The sequence below is a fragment of the Mauremys mutica genome, chromosome 7, assembly GCF_020497125.1.
Source record: "Mauremys mutica isolate MM-2020 ecotype Southern chromosome 7, ASM2049712v1, whole genome shotgun sequence".
Taxonomy (NCBI): domain Eukaryota; kingdom Metazoa; phylum Chordata; order Testudines; family Geoemydidae; genus Mauremys; species Mauremys mutica.
Genome location: NC_059078.1, coordinates 15,318,155 through 15,345,157, shown reverse-complemented (window position 1 = coordinate 15,345,157; position 27,003 = coordinate 15,318,155). Strand labels below are relative to the sequence as shown.

The following is a 27,003-nucleotide window of genomic DNA, read 5'->3' as shown; positions in this document are numbered from 1 at the left end:
TCCAGCTTCTAGCCCATCTAATGCCTCACTTTCCCATCAGATGGGAAACCGCCCTCTTCCCCTGCTCATCCTCCAGCCCACAAAATAATTAAGACAGGGGTACCTGAGTCCTACAGCTGAGTCTCAAAATCCCACCCCTTCCAGAGTTTAATTAGAGTCCAAAAGAAAACAAACCTATTCTTCTACCCCAGATTTTCACCAGGCACAAACCCTTCTCTCAGGGTTTGTTCTCTTCCTCAACAGAGTTTAACCCTTTGCTTTGGTTCAGCTTCTAACTTGTTTGTGCTCTGACCAGTTCAGTGGTTCTCAACCTATTTACCATTAGGGGCTATGTATGAGTCTATGTATTATATCGGCCACAGCCACACAATATATATGCTACCTGTATGGCCTTGAGGATGTCACATGGGCTGCAGCTGTGTACTGATTGGGCCTAAAGCAGCCCATGGATTGAGAACCACTGGATCAGTTCCTTCTTCCCCTACATAGATAGGGATGTTTGGACAACCTCCCAGGCAACAGCAGAGAGGAAAAACCTCACCCTTACTTTTTACTGGAAGTTCCCTACCCTAGAACCATAAACAGTCAGGCTATCTATCCCATACCAAACTGCCCTAACTTATTATTAGTTATTTATCTTACCATAGCATCCAGGAGCCCCATTGTGCTGGGCACTTACAAACAGAGACAATAAAAAAAACCCTTGTTCTACATGGCTTCCAATCTAAATCATCCCAGGACATCTTCTTATATACCATGCCTAGGAACCCCCAGCTCCTCACCCTAAAGCCTCCACTCTAAGGGTAAATCAGACCTCAGCAGGCCTGGTTCTTAGTCAGCTGGCTCGTGTCACATCACCATTGTATTCATTCCCTCTCTACCTGGGCAGGAGAACTAAGCCTGGCACAGGTGAGACTGAGTCCCAGCTTCCTTAAAGGGCCAGCTCACCCCTTGACAGTGTTTAAGATTGAGTTCACTAATTAACCACTACTGGGGAATGAGACGATATAATATATAAACTGCACATTGAATAAAGATTATTTTCATGAGGCTGATGTTTTCAGGGATTTCTCCAGTATTAATATTTTCCTATAGACAATAGGGAAATGGTTTTGATTTGTTTTCTTTACATCTTTACTCCTTCCCCACTTTCTTTTCTTACTTCTGTTACTCAAGTGGTTTTCTGTTTCTGCATGGGTTGTACAGCAGAGGGGGCTGCAGTTCCATCACACATGTCCGCCTTCCTTTCCCCTCACCCCCCTCCCAGCTTATAAACAAACCACCTCATCTCATCCGGAAACGTGGTTCACTCGTGACTTTGGGTCTCCTGGGCTACCAGTGCAATGTCCTGCTGCATGATGCTGTGCCAGCATGTGCTTGAGCAAATCTTATCTTTTAATGCATATAATAAATGCAAAGCAAATTATTTGATCTACAATGAGTTGGTAACAAATGAGGAATGAATACAATGATGACATTTTGTCTACGTGTCAATTCCAACCTGCTCAGCATGACTTTTTTTTTTTTTAAAGATGATGTATAAGCAGGTGGGGAGGTCACTCAAGAAAATGATTGTTGCTTTGACACAAGGGAAAGAAACAGAGGGACATTTATTCCACACACCACTAGATTTATGATTTATATTAAGCTCTTATACAGCACCTTTCATCCGTAGGTCTCACAATGCTTTACAAAGGAGGCTTCATTATCTTTATTTTACAGAGGAGGAAAATACGGCTCAGAAACTTGCCTGAGGTCACTCAGCAGGCTAGTAGCAGAGCAGCTCTTCTGATTCGTAGCCCATTGCTCTAGCTGCTAGGCCACAAGATAAGGTGTTCCACAACTCTGAATGCAAGGAAATGTCACTCATTGCTCAGCTGTCACAGAGGAAAGGTCTGTCTGTGTATCGAGGTATCTATAGTGTCGTCTCATGCAAAGCCAAAGGTGGATTGTTGGCCTATAACCCCAATATAAATATACTGTTTATTACTGGTATGAGCCTTGCTTCAGGTGTGAGGCCCAAGGCTCAGGTGATCCCACCTGTACATAGTTTGGGAATGAAACTAATAAGGGGGAAATGTAGGCTGATCATCAGGGGAAAGTTCCTGACCATCAGATGTATTACTTTCTGGACTAGCTTCTCAAGGGAAAAGCACATGGGGCTATTAAAAGTAGACAATGGACTAATGGATCCATCTCTGGGCCAGATTCTCTACTGTGATGATGCAAAGGATCTGGATGCTAGCCCTAACTGTCCAGCAGATCATTTGCCTTGTGAAGAGGAACTCTCCATTGGCATAAACCAAGCAGAGGCAGTTACTGCACCAGCCACCACTGCATACATCAGAGGGGGTGGTAGAGTTGACCTGTACTGCATCAATCCTTCCCTGAGCTAAGAGTCCCTTAGGCTGCTCCAGCTGAGCGTAGGGCCAGTGACCAGCTTCCTGATGCTGCACCCCTCCACCTTGTACCACAGCCTACATTACAGATATGAACATTCTGGGCCAAAAGCCTCAGCTGCGTAAATCTGCCTAGTTCCACTGCAGCCATGGTAGTGAAGGCAATGGAGCTACACTAATTTGCATCAAAGATCCGAACCACTGTCTCAAACCCAATCTGAACCCCACACTGTGTAAACAGCGTTCTTGTAGGAACATGCCTAATATCTGAGGCTGCCCATGAAACCATTCCCTCTGGGGAACCATCTTTAGGAGGAAGTTTCTAATCTCTGATTCTTTGTGGCATATAGCCTACCAGCAGGTTCTCAGTAACTCTGTGTGCCTAGTTCTTCTTTTACAGCGGGCAGTCTTCTCAGAAAGCAAGGAGACCCAACACACCATTTTGAACAATCCATTTTTTGGTGGAGAATTGCACCTTAACGCTAAAATCTACTTTCATGGCAAATGATTATTCCTCCATTTATACAACTCTCTTCTCCTTGGCTAAATCAACTGAGAATAGAGGCCATCTCACTGACATTCTGGGTTCTTCTTGCTGCATAGGCTGTGTCAGCACAGTAACACCGAATCTTGCTGTGTACTTACATACACAAAGAGCAGCCATATACTTTCAGTCTGATTAATTTTTATTCTAGATTCATAAAAACAATAAAAGAAGAAAGAACAAAAGTAAAGTATCTTAGACAGCATAGCGTGGACCTGCTTTCTACCATGCTGCATCAATTCTCCTCACAAATTTTATTTACCAAGGTAATTATATGGCCATAATCGCCACAGTTTCTGAGCCCCTCTCACTCATTACTAGTTTTCATTCTTCCCCAGGCTCCCATGAGATAGCAAAATGCTATCTTCATTTTACAGATAAGGAATAGGGTAGATAAACTACTCATCCAAGGTCACACAGGACGCCTGTAACAGACATGGGAATTGAACCTGTGCATTGGAATCACTTGGGTTGTAAACAAGGGCACAGTTTGATCCATTATTCCTTGTTATCACAGGCTGCAAGGTAGACCCACCTATTCAGAACTGCATGTGCACCTATGTATACCTCACATGGGTGCACAGTTTCTATCTAAATTACTGTGGTGGCACATGCCATCATAGTATTGGCACACTCCATTGGCTAGTTGTTCACTGAGTTGGTTGCCTGCATGTGCAACAACTAAGATGTGGCCTGCAAAGTAGAACGATAGTTTTGAAAACACCTGGGCCACATTATTTTGTGTAGCTATTTATTTATTTAGAATGTGGGCTTAAACAAATTCCATCCCTAAGGGGGCCCATTCCGAACTCTGAATGCCTTCAGCATACATTTTAAACCACAAGCACATAGAAGGTACAAAGTAAAAATCATCCTTAGCAGCAGCATTCCTTCCCCCACTCAGCCACACATCAGCTGACCACCAGGCATGTGACCCATACAGCTTAAAACCCCACCACCACACTTTCCCACCAGACACATCCTACCTTATTAGTCTTTAACATAAAGATACTAGTAACACTGAATGTTTCCCTTCGAGTATACTTCATATAAACAGCAGCAGCCTAATCCCTATACCAGAGCCACTTCCCAGTGCCTCGGCTAGTAACTCCCATCAGCAGTTCCTGATTTCCCCCTTGGCAGCTTGTAATTATGTCTTCCTTATGGGGAATGGTGAGGGGTGAGTTTCTAGGCATCTGCCAGAATTTGTCTCTATAACTCTCCTTCCACAACATGTAGTGACCCCATCTTACAGGAGGAATATATACGACCTGGAACCTGTGTCAACAAATTAAACAGCAGACTAATTAGTACTTAGCTTTACTAGTTAGGAAGATTCATATGGCTGATCTGTTCCAATCAAATACATGTCTGCTCAGTCCACTCTATCCCTGCGACATTGATTAGCTATAAGGGAAAGGGGCGATTAGGCAGATCTAAATCATTCTCATAGTTTCTTCAGCTGAAGTCTCTAGCCTGACCCACCCTTCACCCCAGTATAGCAGGGTGCAGTCCAGAAGTCTGACGAAAGAGAAAGGAAGTAAGAGGCAAGAGGCAGTGTTAAGACAGCATTTAATTTGCATGAGATAAGCACCTTCCTTTCAGAGCATGTAGCAACTAGAAATCAAGAGTAATTGGCGTAAGTAAGGAGACTGGTGTCTTTTGTTACCCAAGGCATAAGGCAGCTGTTTGATGGGATCAAAACAAGCCCAGCTCTACTGTTCACAAATATTGCCGACTGGAGTAACCATGTTCTACATCCTATTTCTCTGAAGGAGGAAGGAAGGAGGGACACACGAAGACAGAAACAGCAATAAATGACCCACACTTTTCCTGTAACCCGTCTGGCCTTACTAACAGGAACTCAATTTTAGACTGAAAATAAGACAAGTTGTCTCTTTAACTGTTGCAGAGGGGTGTTTCTAACAAAATTTCACCCTTTTTAGCCCCGTTTTTATATGCAGTGAGGCACTGCAGAAAAGCACAAAGCTCTGCAACTGCTATATTTACACTTCAGTACCTTAGAGAGACAAGGTGGGTGAGCTTCTGACACAGAGCTCTTCTTCAGGTCTGGAGGGAAGACGAAGAAAAGCTCTCGGTAAGCTTTTTTCTCTCAACAACAGTAGCTGGTCCAATAAAAGATCCCCCCGCCCGTGTATCTCTAATACCCTGGGACCAACAGAGCTCAGCAACTCTGCACATCAGTGTGTTATCAGGGGAACTGGACTTGCCAGGGGATTTGAAATAGGATCCACTGAGCCTTTGATCACTAGTTCAGAAGTGGCTCAGGTCCATAGTGACTGAATATGTTGGAAGGACATAACAAGTGGGGTCCCGCAGGGATCGGTTCTGGGTCTGGTTCTGTTCAATATCTTCATCAGTGATTTAGATAATGGCATAGAGAGTACACCAATAAAGTTTGTGGACGATACCAAGCTGGGAGGGGTTGCAAGTGCTTTGGAGGATAGGATTAACATTCAAAATGATCTGGACAAACTGGAGAAATGGTGTGAAGTAAATAGGATGAAATTCAATAAGGACAAATGCAAAGTGCTCCACTTAGGAAGGCACGATCAGTTGCACGTGTACAAAATGGGAAATGACTGCCTAGGGAGGAGTACTGTGGAAAGGGATCTGGGGGTCATAGTGGCTCACAAGCTAAATATGAGTCAACAGTGTAACTCTGTTGCAAAAAAAGCAAACATCATTCTGGGATGTATTATCAGGAGTGTTGTAAGCAAGACACAAGAAGTAATTCTTCCACTCTACTCCGAGCTGATTAGGCCTCAACTGGAGTATTGTGTCCAGTTCTGGGCACCACATTTCAGGAAAGATGTGGACAAATTGGAGAAAGTCCAGAGAAGAGGAACAAAAATAATTAAAGATCTAGAAAACATGACCTATGAGGGAAGATTGAAAAAATTGTGTTTGTTTAGTCTGGAGAAGAGAAGACTGATAGGGGACATGATAACAGTTTTCAAGTACATAAAAGGCGGTTACAAGGAGGAGGGAGAAAAATTGTTCTTAATCTCTGAGGACAGGACAAGAAGCAATGGGCTTAAATTGCAGCAAGGGTAGTTTAGGTTGGACATTAGGAAAAACTTCCTAACTGTCAGAGCGATTAAGCACTGGAATAAATTGCCTAGGCAGGTGGTAGAATCTCCATTTTTAAGAGCAGATTGGACAAATACCTGTCAGGGATGGTCTAGATAATACTTAGTCCTGCCTTGAGTGAAGGGGACTGGACTAGATGACCTCTCAAGATCCCTTCTGATTCTATGTTTGCCTGTTCAATAGCCTTTATGCACTCAGCAGGTGGCCTCAGTTCAGTTCCTGCTGAACAGGTGTCTGTAGCACCAAAGCTGCTTGTGCAGTTGGCACCAATGCTATCCGTTCTAACCAGGTCAATGACTGAACTAGCATGAGGACTTGAACTACTCTCTCATTCTCAGAGGTCTCTCCAGAACAAGTTTGAGACACGTTGTTGAAGAATGGTTGAGGAAGTACCTGCCTCTGCTTCTGCTCCTGCTCCTGCTGTATAGAGGAGAATTAATTCTGGGGCTAGAGAAGATGAATTCTGGCTCCAGAGCTGTCACTTGAGGGTTTTCCTACGCTCGTTATTTTTCATCTTTTTAAAAAAAAAAACACCTGCTATCAAGAAAATTTCAGGGTGGTCACAGATGGTGTGTGAGTGGAGTGGAGGATAGGATGTCTTCAGAACTAGAAGGCAGAGCAGAACTAGTGATATGGGCATGACCCCTGTCAGTGCTTCTCAACAGATGGTCCCAGGACCACCCATGTTCTATCTTGTGAGCCCAGGACAGAGGGAAAATGCTGTGCAGACGATGGGGGAGGCGGGTCTGGAGATTGAATAATCCCTACTTGGTTCTCTCTTAAGAAGTGATCCACAGGATAAAAGAATTGGCAAACCACTGACCTATATGCTTCCGAAGTATTATGCATGATGCTCTGCCTACAGCACCACCTTGAATTTAAATCCCTTCCTTCATTCTGGGTGTAGCTGCCAAGCACTCAGCCCTGTGTATGTCACTCCACCTTGATTTAAAACTGCTTCAACTTGTGCTGGGAGTGGTTTCCAAGCATTCAGCTCACCCATATCTTATCCATGCTGGCTTCCCTTATGGGCTGCACCCAATGCAGGTCCAGAGCGGAATTGCACACCCAAACAAGAAACTTGTTAGTCCTCCCCATTCTCACCGGGCTTCTCTGGAATTGGGGTGGAGAATGAATCAGGAGTGCTATAAAGGAAAGTGAAATGGATCCACCCTGAGTGTAAGATAGGTGCAGGGGCAGATTGGTAGCCTTGGATCAGATTCAGGGGTCGGCATAAGTCTTTAATCTTTGCAAAGCCCTAAAGACTCCCTCCCTTCCACCCTGTCTCACATGCACACACACATGGCATGACTAACCAGCTTTGTGTGGGGATGGCAGACACTCCAGAAACTCCCTGCTGGCTTTGATTTGCAAAATAAAACAATAAGGCTGCTGTCTGTTCCTTACACGTGAGAGGCTTCCTGTAGGGCGAGCACAACTGCTGTGTGCTGTCTCTGGATGCTGAGAGTGGTCTGGGGTCACACTCCAAGCCATCTAAGTGATTGCTGAGTATTTCCTTTCTGATTTTCAGCTCACACGGTCACTTGGTGACTTATTTTGGTAGAGTGAGGACTAAAGCAACCGCACTTCCCACTTTGTTTCTTACTCCACGTTGGCAGCATGAGTTGCCATGAAGTCACTATTTATTATTACTTGTATTTGCTAAGCACTGATGTTGTGCTTGGCACATGAAATTTAGTTACCAGAATTTCCAGTGGCGTTGCCACTTATTCACCAATGGCCAGTCATCCTTTGACGGAAGCCTTGGGAGGTCTGTGGTAAGAAGGTCTGGGGGTAAGAAGGCTGAACACCTCTGTTCTTCCAACTACACTCAATAACATCTGAATAAGACCACCTAATTCAGTAGCTCCTGACTGGTGGTTGGCGGCCCCCAAAAGCAGTTAATTGGTTAAGGTTGGGGAAGATGCCACGATCATGCCTTCGTTTCCTCTTTCCAATCTTCTGCTGAGGTACTTTTGCTCAACCACTTACAACTGACCTTACTTGGATGCCCAGAGTATCCCATAAACCACTGTGCCTGTTCCTGTAGATACTCCTTTGAAGTACTGCGGAACCCCCTGCACCTCCGATGCATTGCGACCACTCAGCGCAAAGAATTCAGGGGTGCATGGATAAAGGCTGAGAAGCCGTGACCTAGTTTTGGTTTCATTGCTCTGGTCTCAGACTGTTAGGAGACAAGGATGTGGTTTAGTGGTCAGAGCAGAGGAGAGCGAGTGAAAAAAATCCTTTGGTCTGATCCTGACTCTACAGTCATTCTTCCTGTGCCTAATGGGGAACCACACAGGGGGAAATCCTGCCGTGTCTTGCACAGTGTGCTGGTGGAGAAGAGGAAGAGGGCACAGGTGGTCTGGAGCAGGCTAATGGCAGAGTAGAACACAGGCTACGCCCTTCCAAGTGTGGTATAATGTGTACATTACTCCTATGCAGCTCCAAACGGCCTCCTTCTCAGGAGTGGTGCCAGGGTTTTTGCCACCCTAGGTGGCAGCTCCTTCTCTGAGCATTCGGCGGCGGAGGTCCTTCCACTCCACATCTTTGGGGCATTTCGGCGGCAGGTCCCGGAGCGAGTGAAGGACCCGCCACCGAATTTCCGCCAAAGACCTGGAGTGGAAGGACCCAACGCTGAATTTCCACCCCCCCCCCCAAATCCTGCCGCCCTAGATGACCGCCTAGGGTCGCCTAGTGGAAGCGCCGGCCCTGCCTCCTGTGAGTGCCTGTGTCTTACTGACCTTTGCTGGCTTCGTACACAATTTTCACTCAATTCTGACTGCTGGGGAAGACTGGTTTAGAAGGACATGACACATAAATGCTCCCTCAGCATCATTTAAGCATTAGAGGTGGTGCAATGTCACAGGCGGGACTTCAGCAAACACAATGAAAATGCCCTGTTAGATCAGAAATAGAAGGTTCATAGCAGGATTAGGCCTGGGTTTAGGTTGACTTGCAGTGGCATAATCCTATGCAAAAGGTTTCCAAGATGGAAATCTTTCAGGTTGGTTTGCATGGAAGAAAAAAAAAATCTCTATCTCTATATAACTATTTCAGTAAAATATTTTTCAGTTAGAAATTTCCCCATGTGAGGCATTAGACTGCAAGTGGTGTCAGGCATCCAAATGAGTTTGCTGATTATGGGCTGGTTGGTATTGCCTGATGGCTACTGGCTGTAGTAATCTTAGGAATTTATAGTCATCTTCCTTCTAACCTACTTCTGAATCTGCAAAAAAGAGCCAACTCACCTTCATGTCTTTTAAAATACCTTTGACTTAGGCAGGCCTAAGTTCAGCTTCTTTGTATACTGCAGGTATGGTTGGTTGTTCTCTAGAGTGTTGCTCTAGCTGGAAAACCCCTCTGTGGTTAATGCCTCACCAGCAAATAACAACCCTGGCTTGTAACTGTCACATGCAATGCAGTCTTTGGGTTCAGTCTGAACAAATGCCCTGCTGACCACTAAGATTCCTTTTGCAATTCCAAGCCTGAGGTTTTGTTTCCCCCTCCCCCTTTCCCAAGACAGTCAGCCCTTCCCCACCCTGTGATTAACTCTGCCCACTCAGGGAGGCCCATGTTGTAGACCACATCCTCCCAGCCAAGGAGGAATAGGCAGACCTCCCTTTGGGGCCTCATTGTTGAGCAAGATTAGGCACTCCCTCCTCCTCCTCAGGGACTGGGTGTGCTGAGTACACAGCACTCTCTGGGCCAGGAACAAGAAACTAGAGGTCTGATTCTCCTCTCACTTACGCCGGTGGGCAGTCCTCACCCTGTGTACCTCAGGGTAGCTCCACTGACTTCCCTGGAGGTCCTTTTTTGTGATTTATACCAGTGTGAGAGAAGAAGCAGGCCCTAGGACTCCTGCTTGCCTCACATATGGCAGGGCAGAGCAGCGTGCGCAGGAAGGAGAAAGACACCGTCCTGCAGCACAGCTGCCATCTGTCCCTCCGTGCCAGCCACACCCACGTTCGAATGTGTGCATTGGGAGGGGAGGCAGCCATGCAGAAGCAGGGTGGTGGTAGGGAGCAGTCACTCGGCACAGCAGCTATTCATAACCCTGAGGCAAATTTCTGCTTAGGTTAACACTGCTCACTGTAGCATTAACTCTCTCTCTCGGTGGCTTTTCCCACCCTCAGAGAAGGAAGCAAAGCACTGACCTGATTGGGAAGCCAACAGCAGCACTGCAGTGAGCCATCTGTGCTGCCACAAGGCTGGGCAGGGTCTCCACACAGCAGTACTCTGATGTATAGGTTTTTTTCACCACTTCTACGACAGTGATGTATAGGTTTGGGGCTTCCTTTCCTGTGGATCTTAGGGCTCCACGCAGTTGGACCTGACCTAACCCTCTGCTCTTGCTAGACCGCTGCCAATCCCTTCCATAAGGGGTGGGGAGACAGGAGACAATACAGATCCTATGCCATCAGGCTGGTGCCATTTGTGATGTACCCATCCTGCTTTCTGTGGGTTTTCGGGGTAGGGGAAGAATTTCCCCCAAAGTGACTATTCTCCTTCCTGTAACGTGTAGAACATTTCCAGACCTCTCCAAAGATATAAATGCCATCAGGTGTGTCTCTCAGCAAGCACACTAAGTGTGTAAACGAAGGTCGAAGCCCCGCTGCTCTAGCCCGCAGAGATATAGGGCTGGATTTGTAATTAAAGCCCAGGGTCGAGAGTCAGGAGAGAGGGGTTTTGGTTCTGCCTGACTTCCTCTAGGACTACTTAGGCCTGCATGTTAAAAAGTCATCATTAATTCTGGGTGTGTTTATTTTTGTGATGCCTAAAATAAGACCCCTGCTCTGGCATGATTTTCAAAGCTGCTGAGTACCTGCAATTCCTCTCTGAGTCCATGAGCATGTCAGGTGCTCAGCACATCTGAAAATCATGCCTCAACTTGGGCACCCAAAAAATAGAGCACCCCCTCCACCCCCCAGCATGAGTGACCGCTTCTGAAAACGTTGGCCTCAGCCTCTCTATCTGCAAAAGGTTAATAATAACTGTGAGGCTTAGGTTCGTTTGTGAGGTACTCTGTTTTGATAAACAAATGTATTTGTTTATTTCACTTCCTTCTAGGGATTCCCATGGTGCTCATCGCCATAGTAACTGAGTGGCTCATACTGAGTGGCTCCATTTTCTGGATGCCCAGCGTGAGGCATGATTCTCAGATGTGCTGAGCTCCTAAAGCTCTGATTGACTCAGTGTGGAATTGCACGGATAGTTTTGACCTCACACATAACCCAGGGGTAGTGAGTGGAAGCCTGAGGGCTTGTCTTCACGAACAGCGTTACAGTGGCACTGTAGTGCTTTAGTGAGGACGTTCCTACACAGACGAGAGAGCATCTCCCATTGGTGTAGTTCATTCACCTCCCCTAGAGGTGGTAGCTATGTCAGTGGGAGAAGCTCTCCCATCGACACAGCGCTGTCTACATGGGAGGTTAGGTTGGTATAATTGTGTCATTCAAGGGTGTGGATTTTTCACATCCCTGAGTGACATAGTTATATCGATATAGGTCTGTAGGGTAGACCTGGTCTGATTCTCAACTGCCTTCAACCTCTGTGCAAAGTGGCTGTGAAATGCTACCATTCTGAGCTGGTAGCACTTTGCTCTGGTGCGAACATGAAGTGCAAGGCAGCAAAACCCCACGCAGGCCCTCAGAAGCACTAGCAGTTACATTGGTTATGAAACATCTCATCACATGGAAGCTGAGTACCCAGCAGCTGCATTTGTTTGAAAGGGTTCACGTGGGGAATCACAATCTCAGTAACTAATATATGAGGTGGAATTCCCTTACCTCTCTGAGCAGAGCATGCTGCACTGTTTCTCAGAGATGCATTTCAAGAGTGCCCTCGGCTCCCTAGAGACAGGAACAGTGTAATATTAGACTGTGTGACAGGGCTCCTTGCTCAAATTACCACCAAACCTCCCCTGACGCAGTTAAGCTGTTTTCAGTGCTGCTGTACCAATGCCCAATCGTCACTTCTTCTCTTGTTGTCCTAATGAAACAACATTCTGCAGCTAATAAGGTACCCATTGTTGTCATTAGATTCAGACATGATTTTAAGGGTTAAGTAGTTTTCACTTTTAGAGCTGCAGTTCTCTCCTAATCGGTCCAGATTCCCCCCAGCAGTTGTCTTAGGCACCGTGCAGGGAAATCTTCAAACTTTCCCTGCAGTGGTTTGACTCAGGCAGTTAGTAGGATTTTACACCCACTTTGCTTTGGTACAAGAGGTAGGGCAGGAACCTGATTCCCCTTGGCCTTTAGGTAATCAGTAAAAAGTGGGGGGGAAAATGCTACCATTCTGATATGATCCTATGCACAGGTGCAAATATTTACACAACAGGCTAGATCCTCCACTGTGTTGAGTTCAGGTGCAGTGTGTATGTGAGAGAGAGAGAGTGAGAGAGAGAGAGAGAGAGAGAGTCAGTCACTGCTCTTTGATTCTCAGCTGCCTGGCTCTAATATAAGGGACCTCAGGGACTTTTGACCAGTGGGCAACTGTCTGCAGTGGAGCTTTGTTCTGCCCTGCCTTTGTTTCAGCCTTTGACAGCAGGCAGTGCAGTTCTGGTACAGGAGGAGATCTAGGAGGCAAAGGAGCTGCCTCGGCCAGCTTTATGCCAGTAGAGGTTCTCCCCGCCTCTTCTGGGGCAATCTCCAGCTATTATACTTGTTAGGCCAAAGACTCTGGCACAGAGTGCAAGGTAACAAAGAATCAGGCCTTCAGGGATCACAGCTTCCCTGGGCCTGATTCTGCTCATCTCACGTACCAGTGAAAATCAGGAGTAACTCCCCTGAAGTAAATGAACATTTGCTGTTATCACACTGGTGTGATAGGAGAATCAGAAAGGAGGACACAGTGGCATGGCTGAGGCCAATAAGAGCTCTCCCAAGGGCATTATCTTAGAAAGCTGCTCTTTGGAGTCACAGTGATTCAAGGGGAAATCTTGGAAACAGTCATCTTGGTAAGTTTCCATTTGAGTTACCACAAAGACCAGTTTTTCCATGATAGATTATTTCAGTTCCCAAGCAGAACCCAGAGGGGTCACCGCCTTCTCTCTTCACGGTGCTTCCTGAAAGAAGTCCTTGAGTCATCCTGGCTTCAGTCAGCCGCCCTGGAGACAAACAATGAGAACTGGCTTGGCTGCTGAAGTACATCAAGAGATCTCGGTAACATGAAAGGAAGAATCCAGCCAGTTCAGGCTAGACGTGACTTTTCCAGCAGCCTCCTGTGTACTAAATACTCCATATGTTGAGACTGCAAGGTGGTCTTCACTGAAATCATTCTAATTGGATTGTGGTTCAAATGCTTGTTTGATTACGGGTGAAATTCAACTCCAGCTTTAGGAAAATCACAAATCTTCTCCCTTCTGTTTCCCCCTGGAAGATTCTCCTAGACTGTGAATTCTGGTCAAGATTTTCAACACTTAGGAGCTTCAAATTAGGCTCTTACATTTATATTTAGGGCCTTGAATAAGTGACTTGGATTTCAAATGTGCTGAAGTCAGTGGGTCTTGCTGGATGGATGCTCAGCACTTTTGGAAATTTGCCCACTTATTTATCCATCTAGGATCTGTCAAAGTGCTGTTTGTTACATATGCCTGTGGGTCACATCTAATACCAAATTACATTAATTTCATAATTACTTATATATTTTATACAATAATGATGAGTGTCATTGTGGACCATTTATAGTACTCTAAATCAATATCTTAAGTAAAAGTAGACTGTCTCGTTTCTAAACAATGTAGCAATTTGAAAACACCTTTAATATAAACACAACCTAATTAAGGATTAGACATCTAGAATAAAAGAGCTACATCTTTTAAAAGATTCTCAGATACATGTTAGCATCACATACATTCTCAGACCAAAGTGCAAATAGCAGTCACTGATATAACAATGTAACCTAAGCACATCTGGATTCTCCGTAACAAAGCTACATAATATTTCAGCTCTCACCATCATCAGTCACTTTCAAACTAGAACAAATCTTTCTTTGTCTATATCTGGCACTCTACCAGAGCCAATGATAATTAAGTTTAAACCCTTGAACTTAGTAAAGTAGATGGTTGCAAGATCTTCAACAATGTCATATGCTGAGGCCCATTCCTAGAGGAAAGGCAAAATTGGATTGCACAGGGAATAGTATTTATTCACTGTAGTTAATAAAAGGTCAAAGGCCACAAATACTAGGCATTCTTTTTGTCACCATATTTGCATGGAGCTGTTGTTTGGAAAATGATTAAATGTCAGGTTATGCTTCATTTACTGAATAATCAAATGGGAAGTGATGGTCAAGGAAGGCTGATCAAATTTGTGGTATTAAACCTTTCCTAGCAACCCAAATTCTGCAAGATTTAGGCCTCAGTCGCCGGTGTTTTTCACCAAAGGCAGTCAGTGCAAAGTGAGTGGATTCTGATATGGTAGCCTTCTACACCCATTTTGCAGAGGTGTGTGTGAATTCAAAAAGTCCTGGGCAAACAAACAATCCTCAGACTGATCCAAATGATCCAGAAGTTCAATAGATTCTGGAGGAAAAGATAGATAGGTCAGCCCTAACTTTAACAAGGCCATATCGTAAGACTCTCGGCAGCCTAGATCCTGGACAGAATGTTAGTCCACCAAGCTGATTACAGGTTATGCTGCTTTGGTTATAAATTCAAAAAGCTGCAGTATCTTTTTTAGGAAAACACTTGTAGTTGCTTATGGCAAACTAGCCCTAAAGGCCTTGCTTTTCCATCAGCCAGACTGTGCTGCTAGGTCCTTACTAGCTTGCCTCCTTTTGCAATTCCTTTTTTAATAAAGCAGATATCTGCAAGTACTTTCCAAACACACTGTTATGTGTCAGACTTTCCAAATGTATTGTGTCTACGTGTACTAACTGGCTCTGTGGAGTGACAGGAAGCAAAATGCACCCAAGAAAAGAAACAAAAGCAAAAAGGACTAGTACTCTTTGTTTTCTTAAAAGGTAAACAGGAATGTAGTGCCCCTAAAAAGTGCTGGCTTGATGGCCATAAAGACTGAAAGGCTGAATTAACCCACAGAACAGGTACTGGGTAGACAGCTGCAATACAAGCTTCCTCTCTCTGCTCTAGTCAATGTGCTTCAACCCTGCGCTCTAAGCGTGAGGGGGCTGGTCAGTCTCTACACCTGTCTGGTGATTTTACTCAGGCAGTTGCCTGTCACTGAGAATTACTCAGGCACTATGGTCAGAAGTGTGATTAAAACAAATACAGAGTGAGATTAGCTCGCCAAAGCTGGCCTGTGATGAAGGTATAAAACACAGGTGGGCTGGTAAGAGATTTCTTGGCTCCAGTCACATGACATGAGTCAGGGTTACAAAAAGTTAATATCCTGTGTCACATGGCTCCAACAGCTAGTTACATGGCCTGGGACCAACAAACTAATTTCACGTAAGTCACTCAACAGCCCAGAGATGGTGACAGTTTTCTGTCACAACTGATCCGGGCTAGAAGTGAACTGGCAGTATATAATAAAAGGTCTTACACAGACTCATACCTGTTTCCAGGGCATTCCTCTCCCACCCCAGACGGTTAAAGTTAGAATAGCCCATCAAGAGTCTTAAGGTGAAAAAGGCTTGCTGCACGACCTACCATTCTTGGAACAACTAAAGCAGAAACAGCAATTATCTGGTTCAGTCTAGTGCTGCTGGCCTGGAACATGCCATGACAACGTGCTTCTTGTTTCAAAGCCTCTTTTGTACTAGGACACAGTTCAAGGGATCTTGCAATGCCTTGCATTTGTAAACACATGCAGTGACACGCTTTACAGATGAAAGAGAGGACAAAGCAGAAGGGCACTGCAGTGTCCATGCCACAGCCTGTGCGGGAAGAGAACTCCCCCCACCCCAGTGTAAGAGAGAGACAGAGATGCTGATTCTAGGGACAAGGGGCTTGTTTACTTGTTTACAACGCACATATTCCTGAAAAGTCACAGCAGATTTAAAAAAACCTGAATTCTAAGAAATCATAGCAAAAAAATGTGCATTGTTGCAGATTATTTTAGGCTATGGCCCATGCACAATGCAAAGTATAAGCAGCTCCCAGAGTACATGCCTCTAAAAATCTAGTCCCAGAGCATTCAGTTATAGTAGCTTTCCAAACAGGTGGTGAAAAGCTAAAATTATGAGTCTCTCTCAATTATCCCAGCTTGCTCTGGATTGGAATACATCTCCTTTTCAGGAAGATTACTGGTTTACCTTTACAAAAGTGTTAGAATAAAATGTTACCAGGACATTATAAAATTCTACACAATTTGCTTCTTTTTTTTAACACCAAAGAGATAATCCTACAGTTATATTTAGCAAACCAGGTTCTGTATCTCTGCAGGTTCCGTCTAACACTTTAATCCTGGCTTCTTCCCTGCATTCACTTTTCATGCACTCTGATTTTATTTGATTTATTTTTTAAATCCCTGTTCATGTCTTTCGGCACTTCGAGGAGTTTGCTTGGGAAGCCCTATTTATGGGTTGAAATGCTGCTGAAAGAGTTATTGCTGTGTTATTCAGCTGCTGTGCCAAGCCTGCATGAGGATCGGGTTTCTACTGAAAGGGTGCCAGGCACGTCTGTTTCCAGGAACCAGCAGCCGTATTTAGCCTCAGGCTGCACATGAAAGACTGCAGTCGGAAACGTGACATTGTGTCAACATTTGAGGCAGGTCAGAGTTGGGTGAGACCATGAAAACAAGTCAGGGGAACTCAACACACCCTGTCTGAACAGTGTGAGTGCAGCGACTTGAGCAAAGCACCCCGTCATAGTCTGGTAGCCTCGGCTGCAGTATCCCCTTGATTGCTCCAGGATTTTCGTCCATTAAAATTTAATGTTGTAGGGTTTGGGGTTTTTTTTAAATGGAAATGAAACATGATGAAATGTCTGCTGCTATCCTCGGGGCGTCTTGGATAAACGATGCAGCAAAGTGAAGGATGCTGCACCCAGGCGCTCCAAGGCAACGAGCTTATACATTTGAATTGTAAGTTACATAACATTTTTCACGTTCACAGGGTCTCCCTGCACTTGATAAACATCAGCCACATTCAACACCACTTTTCTGAGGGAGGTCAGTGTTATCACCTCCATTTTACAGACGGAGAAACAGGCACAGCTGAAGTGATTTGCCCAAGATCATATAGAAAATCAGTGGCAGGGACAAGAACTGAAGCCAGGAGACCTACCTCTAAGTCACCATTGTTATTATTATAAGAGTAGTGCCCAGAGGCCCAGATCAGGACCATGGCCCCATTGTACTAGATGCTTTTCCTTCATAGAGACAGACATAATCCCTGCCCTGACGTGCTTACAGCCTAAGGACTATCCACTAGGCCACACTCTTACACCTTTCACCACCAATGGAATATTGCCCCCTCAGTTTTGCTTTTTTGGCTTTGACCTGTACCAGGAGGGAAACTTCCCCACAACAGCCATGTCCTTGCTATCAAAGGGCATATCTTGCACCTATGTTTATACTCGTTGTGTCCCTGTTTGCTGCAGAGAAAGTCTCTGTGGGTCCTGCTACCAGCAAACGGTAAAGAAGGCTAAGTTCAAAGTGTCAGCCTTGAAAATAAACTGTAAATCTACCAAGAAATTGAAGTGTTGAGAATTTAGTATATTGAGGGTCAAACCATGGTCCCATTGGGAATTTTGTCGGTGACTACAATAGGCGCAGGATTTGTCTCTAATTAAAACAAATAAACGTGGTGGAGAGTGTGAGTTCCCCAGATAGATAAAGAGGCACCACCATAATTTACCTGACTGTTCACCTTTGGGACCTGTACCATTCGGGGCCCAGTTGGGGATGCTGCGATATAGGGTTGTTACACACTACCCCGGTTTGGGGCCTTCACAAATCCACCAGCCTTCCTGGTCCTCCTGCATGATCAGCACCTTAAAAATACAACACAATTGTCATTCAGTCATGAATGTCAATGCGCCAGTTCACCATTCACACACACATTCATTTCAAAGTAAATTATTGAAGGTTTCCTACAACAGTGAATGGCATGGGATACCACAAACCCCTTAGAGAAATTGGGCCGGCTCATCTGCCAGTGTAAATTGACATAGCACCGTTGATTATGCCAGCTGATGGGCTAGCCCCGTTTCCAGTGTTCACAAAGCAATTAAAGACCGACAGAAAATGACCTAGCCCAGGGTCCCATACTCTACATTAGTACATGTACTTACCGCCATTCAGCCACCCCTTCCCTTCCCCTCCCCCGCACTAGAACAAACCTTTAGTGCAAAGCCCATCTGCTTTCTTCAACAGTTTGCCTTTGGGAAAGGTTTGATGTCATCTTCATTTTGCAAAAAGCAAACAAACCTTGTATATTATTTATTACCTGTGGCTGATGTGCCATGAGATGTAAACAAAAGGTGCATGTTTTAAATAAATTCGACTGCCAAGACTTACTTGATGGTATTAGAAAATACTCACCAGATTTTTCAGCGTTAGCTACAAAGCTATTTCAAACAACAATGAAACTCTTGGCAAAATTAAGCAGGTGTCTCCTGCTTCCGGGGTTCAGATCCAGCCTGAGCCTTAGGCAAAGCAGGGCCGGGGTTATGGGTGTAGCAGCCACAAACCAAGCGTAGGCAGCCTTGGGTGAGATTTGAGCAGCCAGCCAGAATCCCTCTATAGCACACCAGCAGATACACCCAACTAATATGCTGGGGCATGCACCACAACATGAGGGAGGGACACAGAAAACGGGCAGGGCTAGCTCAAGCCAGCACACGTGTATACGGCCCTTAGCCTGACCAAGGGACCAACCCTACACCCATTTAAGCCAAAGGGAGTTTTGCCATTGACGTCCAACAGCCGCAGGATCAGTACCCAAGTGAGCAACTAGCACTTACTGAAAAGAGCAGCTGCCTGCCATATATGCTACGTGAATAGCCCAGACACTAAAAGCTATAGTGGCTCACACCAATTCTACAGAGCGCTTTTGTTTTTAACACAGGGGTCCCTTGGAGCATTAGCCTGGCCATCATGGGAAATCCATACAGCAAAACTCCTGGTGAAGTACCAGCACCAGAGTGTGTGTCTCCTTCCTCTCATGGGGCAGGCTATGGTATGGTTCTTTTCCTTATGGAGCGCCGAACACAGGGCTAAGGCTAGTTCTAATCAGAAAGGTAAACTCAGCGGTTTGCTATATTCTAATGAGGCTTAAGGTCTCCTCCAAAGGAGTTGTTTAAAATTGGGGCTATGCCCTTTTTTGGTTTCTTGACAATAGAAAAAGGTCCAAGGAGCAGTGGTGTGTTTTTTTTTCTTGTTTAGCTTAGAAATATCACGTGTCAACTCTAGCCTGCCCTGGTTTTGCTGGAGGACTTCTGGTATGTCTCAGAGAGGTTCGTTGTGATATCCCACACACTAATTGAAGGGGGTGTTGAATCTTTAACAGGATCATCCTACTCTCATGTGGTTGTTAAGGCCTAGAGCACCCCTTTCCAGCAGAAAAACCCATGTCAGGGGACTTGAGGTGAGAAATCTCCTTGAGGATCCCCTTGCAGAGATTCTGCCCTGCATCATTCCATTGAGATGGTGGGGTTTGCCTTCTGTGGAAAAGACCACAGGGCCTGCCCCCAAACCTGATTAACTTCCCAGGGATCTGCAGAGGCCTAGAGCCATCTGCATGTAGGCCTAGTGCCTCCACAGTGGCTTTCGCCCATCGCCCCCGTAGGTCCCCACCCCAGAAATTCCCTGGCCAAGCAGCTCCATTGAGTGCCCCACTGGCTACAGCTACAGTTTCAGGTCCTGTAGATCCTCCCCTTAGGCTGGGGGGGGATCCTTTAGCAGTAGGCGGGCTTAGAAAATAAAGGTGGATAGAAAATAAAGCCCCAGACTGAATTTCTATTGGGCTAGAGTAGGGAAACCTATACCCATCCTCTGCCCACACTCCTGTCCCAGACAGTCCTCACCAAAGGCTGATGCAATCTTTCCTTCAACACAGACCAGAGAGATTCCTACACTGCGTCCAGGAGAGGGGCAAGGGGATCTGGAGATGTCTGAGGGCATGTTTCAGATGGAAGGGGGAGATTCACACACAAGATCCCCTTTGCCTGGATCTTCAGTGAAGATGTGGCCCTTAGCACTAGATTTAAACAGGTGTTGAGAAAAGATGAACAAAGAGTTTTAAGCAGTCTGACTAAACAGCCCTTCTCAATTGCTCAGGTTTCATACTCTGGCTCTTGTGATTACAATAGCTCTTTAGCTGCCATAGAATCTTGCTAGAGTAGACAAAACCTGAATTTCTAATGGTATAACAAGCACAGGAATCCTCTCTCTTCCCCCACTTTTTTTTTTTTAATATATAAAACCCAAAGCTTGTCAGACTTTCTAGATACATCACAAAGAAACAAACCTAAATGAAGTAAAAGTACAAACCCAACATGGTCTCCCTTACAGGCCATTCTTTAAAGGTGAAAAGGTCAAGAGGTAAAAATAAAATGCAATAAATTAAACAAAAAATCCCATACTACAATAATAATGGACCACGTTTTTCCCTTGGATGACTTTGGGCATTGATTCCAGCAGATTGTACCGGGGATAACTAAGACCCTAATTCCGCAACTTCTTCCCCACAGGCAGAGTGCTAAGCCCACACAGAACGCTATTTTGATTGCTGGATCAGGTCACATGGAACGAGATTGATCTAATATTTCAAAGAACAAGAGGCAAAGCCTTATCTTCCACAGGAAAATAATTATTTTATTAAGTATTGAAAAACAACTACTTAACATTTACTCAAAATAAAAATATTTACAATACCCCACCTCTGAGAAGGCTCCAAAATATAAACACTGTATCCCTTCCTAGAGAACAAAACAAAACAAAATCTCTTCAAAAAACAAAAACCCCAAATCAGGAATACATTCATATTTCTCACTTCTTTATGCTCAAGTAGTTATACAAATAATAGACCTCTGAAACGTTTTAACTCTTTAATATATTTATATAATATATATTTTATATATACATGTATATTTATAACAAGATTTTACAAATAAAGGCAACAACTGTATAACAAAAAAAACAACAATAAAATAAACATGAGAACACAATCTGCAATCAAGCACAGTGCATCTTAACAACTGGTGCAATGGTAGAATGAAATGAGCATCTATGTGACATTTACTCTGGAAACAATTTCTCAAAATTAATACAGAAAAAACTGACTGCTTTTTGCAGTTAGTTTCTTTTAAAGCCTAATTGGACACAGTGTTCATCACTGAAGCAACTACTGAATCTGTGGTGCACAGGCCCAAATAGTTCTAAGATTTGTTAACAGGGAAATTTTCACAAATTCTAACTCTATTTAAAATAGGATCCTCTGAAAACCCTAGTCCAAATTGCTAAGAGATTTGGGCACCCAAATCCCACTGGGATTAGGTTCCTTTGGAAAAAAAAACAGTTTTGAATTCTCAAAGGCACTCAAGGGGGCCAATTCAGTGGGTGTAACTCTGTTGACTCCAACTGAATTTCACCCTGTTACAAGAGATCTGGATTTGGCCCAGGAGTGAAACAATCAGTTGCTGGCTATTGTTTGCTTTCAGATACACTAGACCCAGAGACACCTGTACAGTAGCAGTAAAAGAGAGGTCTAGCGTTAGCTGCGACAAGCAAAGGGATCCATAGGGATATTTTCTCTTCCCCTGTCCCAACTAGCAGCTTGAGTTATAGAAAGGGATGCATGTTAATTTATTAATTAGAAGTACACCATGTAAAGCTTCTAAGCAGCATCTACATTTTATTCATTTTGTTTTTTTAAACATTCAGCAGAGGTGTGGAGAGAAACTTGTCTTCACTCTCCCTGAACCACTGACTGTGCATTACCAACCAGTGATTGCTACTCTGAATCGTTTTAGTGGGACTAACACCAATGCTTCAACTGCTGTGCATGCGTGTATCATTTCAAATACTGGCAACTGGGGTGGGACAACAAATCTGGCGGTGGGCCATTGCTTTGAAAAGCCCTCATAAGAAGTACCATATTTTTATACTCACAGACCCTAACACCTAAATCTGCCTAATGGAATATTTTTCACAGCTTTGAAATATAATCCTCACTGACGAAGTCAGCTGTTGCTCTGTAGATGGGGAAGGTAAAGGGAAAAGCACAAAGAAAACCTTTTTTTTCCTTTTAAACTCCCCCGAATGGCTAACCTGGGTGCTTCCTTCATCCTTTCCCACGCTATCAGACAAGTCAGAGAAAACTGGATTTCGCTTCCAACTCTCAATGAACCTTATCCCCACATCTCAGTCCAGCCGGTATATAAAACTGAAAGTCTCAAACTTAAAAAAAAGAAAAGGAAAACGGTCACACTGTGCTTAGTCTTTGGTTTCCAAGTTCAAAGGAGGAATCTGCTTTAAAGCTTGAAGCAGAGCTGAGGAGTCGATAGGGGAATGGACTGGTAGTGGAGAAGGAAGTCTCTGAGGCATCAGAAGAGATGGAGAGATTTTATCTGGGTTCATTAGCCCTGAAAGTGCAGCAGCAGAGGCTGGGAGACTTGGGTACAAGACGGGCATGGAAGCCGGGTACCAACACTTCTCCAGCATAGGCAGATAGGCAGTTGCAGATGGTGGGATCAAATAAAAAGGCAGGCACAAAGGAGGCTGGTGAGGGTGAGGGCCTAAAAAACTACTTGAAGAGCCAATCAGATCACTGCTAAAATGGCCTTCGTCTTCTGAAGTTTCCATCCTGGTCCTTTTGGCTGGTGGGTCCTCAGTCTCTTGCTTAATAGAGCTTATTCTGTCTTGCATGGTATAGTTGAGTCCCGTATCCTTTGGAAAATACTGCTGATCAGCGTTTGAGTCACTTTTCTCCAGCTCTCCTCCATACCCACTGTCTGTGTCTGTGTCGCTCCCGCTCTGCTCTCCACTGGAGTGTGCAAAAGTCCTCTGTATAACAGGCACACAGTTCTTGCCATAACCCTCAGTGGTTTTGGGCAAAGAGCCAGACTTCTCCTTCAAGTCCACCGTTTTCGGGGGTGCATCTCCAGATTTTCGGCTGGCTCCGCCCTGGAGGACCTCAGAGGCCATTCGGTGCAGATGACTGACCAGCTGGGAAGTTTTCAGGTCCCTGGTGTTCTCATGCTTTCCCAGGTATTGCAGTACTTCCTTGGCACACATCTGGAAACCAGATCGAAACATTTCCTGGCTGGTATCAAGGTTTCTCGATGACAAGTCACCTGAGGGAACATTAACAGAAAGAAATTAAAAATTAACAGAGAGCTAACCAGTTTTATTAATATCATTAAGGTGCACTGGGGAGAGGAAGAAATTGTATCTCCATATTAAGTATTTGTTACAAAACAGCTAGACAAGTGAATTCTACTGTACAATACGGTCTCTTTAAACACCCATTTTTACAACCTCCCTCTAACAGTGAGTCTTTAAACATGTTTTTGATCCTATACTCATTATACGTGGCAACCACAACAGACAGCGTTTAGGACGAAAATTGCAAAAGGCAGCACAGTGAATCAACCCTGGTATCTCCTAAGAAAGACATCAGTTCCAAAGTCACCTTGCAAATCTGACTCCTCTGCAGCTAATGAAAGTTGGGTACAAGGGGCTCAATTTATCCCTCATTAACTGCATACCCCAAGGGGGATTAGGTCTAAACTTTGGGAAATGACATTGGGTTTGGCTGTGTAATTCTGCTGCATATCTAGTGGCTGTTAAAGCAGTAGCAGCCTTTTTTAGAAAAGCTGGTTTTAACCTGACAGACTCAAGTAAGTGTCACAAAGAGAGGAGGAGGAAACAGATGTAAAACACCGTGGGCCCTTAGACAGTCACAGGCTGCAAAGCGTGTGCTAACTGGCTTATGGAGAAACAAAAAAGAGCACGTAAGAGAGATATTTTCATATTTTAAGGGGGGGGGGAAATCAGGACCTGATCCAAACCCCACTGAAGTCAATGGAAAGACTCCCATGGCTTTGGATCAGGCCCTCACAGCAAAACTGTACTATAAAATAGCTAGAATCAGGTTGAATTTAAAACTATATTAAATTAACAGCTAGTTATACATTAACTAAATAGAGGGATGAAAGGCATCTTTTTCATAAATCCACATGCACATAAAGCGGGGTGTGCATGCTAAATAAAAATGAAAAAAGACAAACTTACTCCTCCCACCTCCCAAACTAAGTGTCGTAAGTAGCCAGTATTTCAAAGATATTGAAAGTAAGATCACGAGACATTCTAGGGTTCTCACATGATACAAACATGACTTGAATACTCACCAGCTTGTAAACCATTCTGTAAAGCAATTATTTTCTGTTGCTGCTGCTCAATGAGATTAGTTAGTGCTTTCACATGCTTCAAGGTAAGTTCAAGAACCACCGCCTTCTCCAAGTGACCTAAAGTCTGGAAACAAATGGGCAGGTTAGTACTTATCCTAGAGCTGGCCACGCTTCAAGGAATTTTAAAAGTTTTCTAATTCCTTGTGAAATTAAAAAACGGAAAACAGTTGCAATTTGAGGGACAAGGTTAAAAATGTTGTCTTTATTCAATGAAATCACTCTGATTGATTTTGAGCAAAAATCTTAACATTTGGAGTCCGATCCACACATTATGTAAACTAAAAAAAACATTAAAGGGAAGGTTGCAGAGAAGGATATAGTTACATCCTATGGGTATTTTAGGAGCAACTGCATAGCTCTCAGACAAGTATTTTATTTTATCTGTTCTGCTGCCCCTGCTGGCATTGTGACCTTAATACAGGGGAATCCAGTCAAAGGGTTTCTTTTGAACGGTGACAGAAGAGGGGAGTCCTGCAGGTTGTCAGCCAAGGTGGCTTTCCCCATAAGCTTCTGCAGGGATTTTTTTCTTTTAATTTTAATCAAGCACCTAAGCCTTTATTCTTTTTAAAACAAGGCACCTCACACACACTAGAGAAGCAGAAGTTGTGGTCATTAACATCTGTCGCAAAACAAGAACGCAGAGAATCCTTTCAAATACCCAAAACAGGTAGCATGGAAACAAACTCTAAAAGGACTTGACTTTCACTTAAATTAGGGATCAACTTATAAATGGAATCCAGTAAAACTTCAGAAAGAGCAACATGAAACTTTTTCAGTGGCTCAAATGGAAAAACCCAAATCCCTCACATTCAAATCAAGCCCACAATAATCACTTTTACATGAGGTTTCATTTTAACATTGCAGCAGTTCAAGTCATAATCATCCCATCACCACCACAGATATACACTGTTTAGAAATTCACAGTGTCTGGAAGGAAATCCAATAGTAATAGACTGATCAAAATGGCAAGTCTGCCCAAATCGCAGCCTTTTCCACTTTGATCTGCAGTGCTCAAAGGAAACCTCTAGATGGCACATCTACCTGCACAGAAATCCATTAACCAACATGCATCCCCAAAACGAAGAGGAGTTTGGATATTAGCCAGATTTTCACTTACTGTAAGTTTGAGATGTTCTGGTAAGAGATCTTTCAGTTGGGCAATGCACTCATTAATCCTATCACGTCTCTTCTTCTCTATCAGTCTGTGGGGCAATTTATAGGTCTCCTGGAAGCCAAAGGAAAGGAGAATATCAGACAAGACACAAGATGACTTCCTAGCACCATGGATAGACACACAGGTAAAAGGTGATCTAGAAATAAAACTAGATCTCAAGCTTTTTGGTACCCAAAAAGTATTATGTGTAGCAGCCACTAACTGACTGATTTTCTGTCATAAGAATTATTAAATTGATGCAAAAATATATTCCCCTCCCACCTTCTGAGCTCAGATTCGGGGACAAGAGGTACAAGTGCAACAGTCTCAGAGCAAAAAAAAACCCCAACAACTTTGATTCAAACTGTCTGATGTTAAAACAACCCCTCCTAAACCCCACAGCAAATTTTATAATGGTTGAATCTCAGTTGAGCTCTATGCAAAACAGGTTTAAAAACAAATCAGAACAGACACAAACGCATACAACTTTTTAAACGGACAGGTGTTAACTAAGAATGCAAAGGTTCCGCAATCCCTCCATTTACCTTATTGTCTTCACTTTTTTTTAACCCTCTCCTGGGCTTGTACACTTGATACATGTGAGAAAAGGCCAGCCTGCACAAATGACATTAAAACGCAATGGGTTATTATTAGTTCCTGCACACTGCGAGAGAGCCACACGCCGCCAATGAGTCTGACAACGATCCCACCAGGCACAGGGTGAAGGATCTGAAGCTCAAGTCAAAGCCAGCGGCCAGACTGCGCCCGTGGATTTGGTGGGGAGGGCACTGGGCGCCCTGGCCCCAAGAAACGTACCACGGAGGCGGCATCTTACCCTGGCATCTCGTTGCTCTCCAGCGCAGGCAGCTTGCCCAGGCAGGCAGGAGGGGGCTGGGCGCTGGGGATCATTTCCATTTCAGCTTGGGAGGCTCTGCGGGGTGGGGGCTCCGCTGAAACTTAGTCTCGCCGAAAGCAGCGAAGTCAGGCAGCGCCGGGTGCGCGGCGAGCTGCTGGCAGAACCGCGGGCGTCGGGACCGGCTCCGGGGCTGCAGAGGGCTCAGGACGCGCTGCTCATCTCCGCGCGGCCGGGGCAGGGCGCGAGCTGAGGAGTCGCTGGGAGGCGGCAGGCTGGGTTAAATGGGAGCGAGTGGGTGGCGGGCGCTACGTGTTCCACCCTGTGACTCCCGGCACGTCTGGCGGTGCCGGGGAGGGAGAGCCCAGCCTCCCCCCATCACATGAGCCTCACGTGTCGGACAACGCTCTGGCCTCCCCCCGCCTTCCTGCCTCCCCTCCCTCCCCCCGCCCGGCTCCGCGCGGCCGCCAGCGGCTCCCAGCCACACACGGCGGGCGGGCGGGCGGCGGCTGCAGCCGGAACGTGACGGGGCGACACCTCCGCCCGGCCGGGCTCTCCCGCAGCGGCTGGCGCGTGTGCCCGACAGAGCGCGCGCATCTGAGGGGGGGGGGGGTGTCTCCC

General features: G+C 45.0%; 1 protein-coding gene across 1 annotated transcript; it reads right to left on the bottom strand.

The window, feature by feature from the left end:
* Window positions 1-20,759: 20,759 nt before the first annotated feature.
* On the bottom strand, window positions 20,760-26,801 carry BHLHE40 (basic helix-loop-helix family member e40). Its single transcript, XM_045024839.1, has 5 exons — window positions 26,365-26,801; window positions 26,075-26,144; window positions 25,494-25,601; window positions 24,317-24,440; window positions 20,760-23,260 (listed from the first exon to the last, which is right to left on the bottom strand). Exons 1-5 carry the CDS (start codon window positions 26,442-26,444, stop codon window positions 22,401-22,403), a joined length of 1,242 nt encoding a protein of 413 aa, XP_044880774.1. The 5' UTR covers window positions 26,445-26,801; the 3' UTR covers window positions 20,760-22,400.
* Between the last annotated feature and the right edge of the window lie 202 nt (window positions 26,802-27,003).

Bases quoted from the DNA above. Each gene is read 5' to 3' on its own strand.
- BHLHE40 (XM_045024839.1), bottom strand. From the start codon at position 26,444: ATGGAAATGATCCCCAGCGCCCAGCCCCCTCCTGCCTGCCTGGGCAAG. The intron at 26,145-26,364 runs GTAAGATGCCGC...TCATTTGTGCAG, and splicing joins GAGAGCAACGAGATGCCAGG to GCTGGCCTTTTCTCACATGT. The intron at 24,441-25,493 runs GTAAGTGAAAAT...ATTTGTTTCCAG, and splicing joins CAGAACATCTCAAACTTACA to ACTTTAGGTCACTTGGAGAA.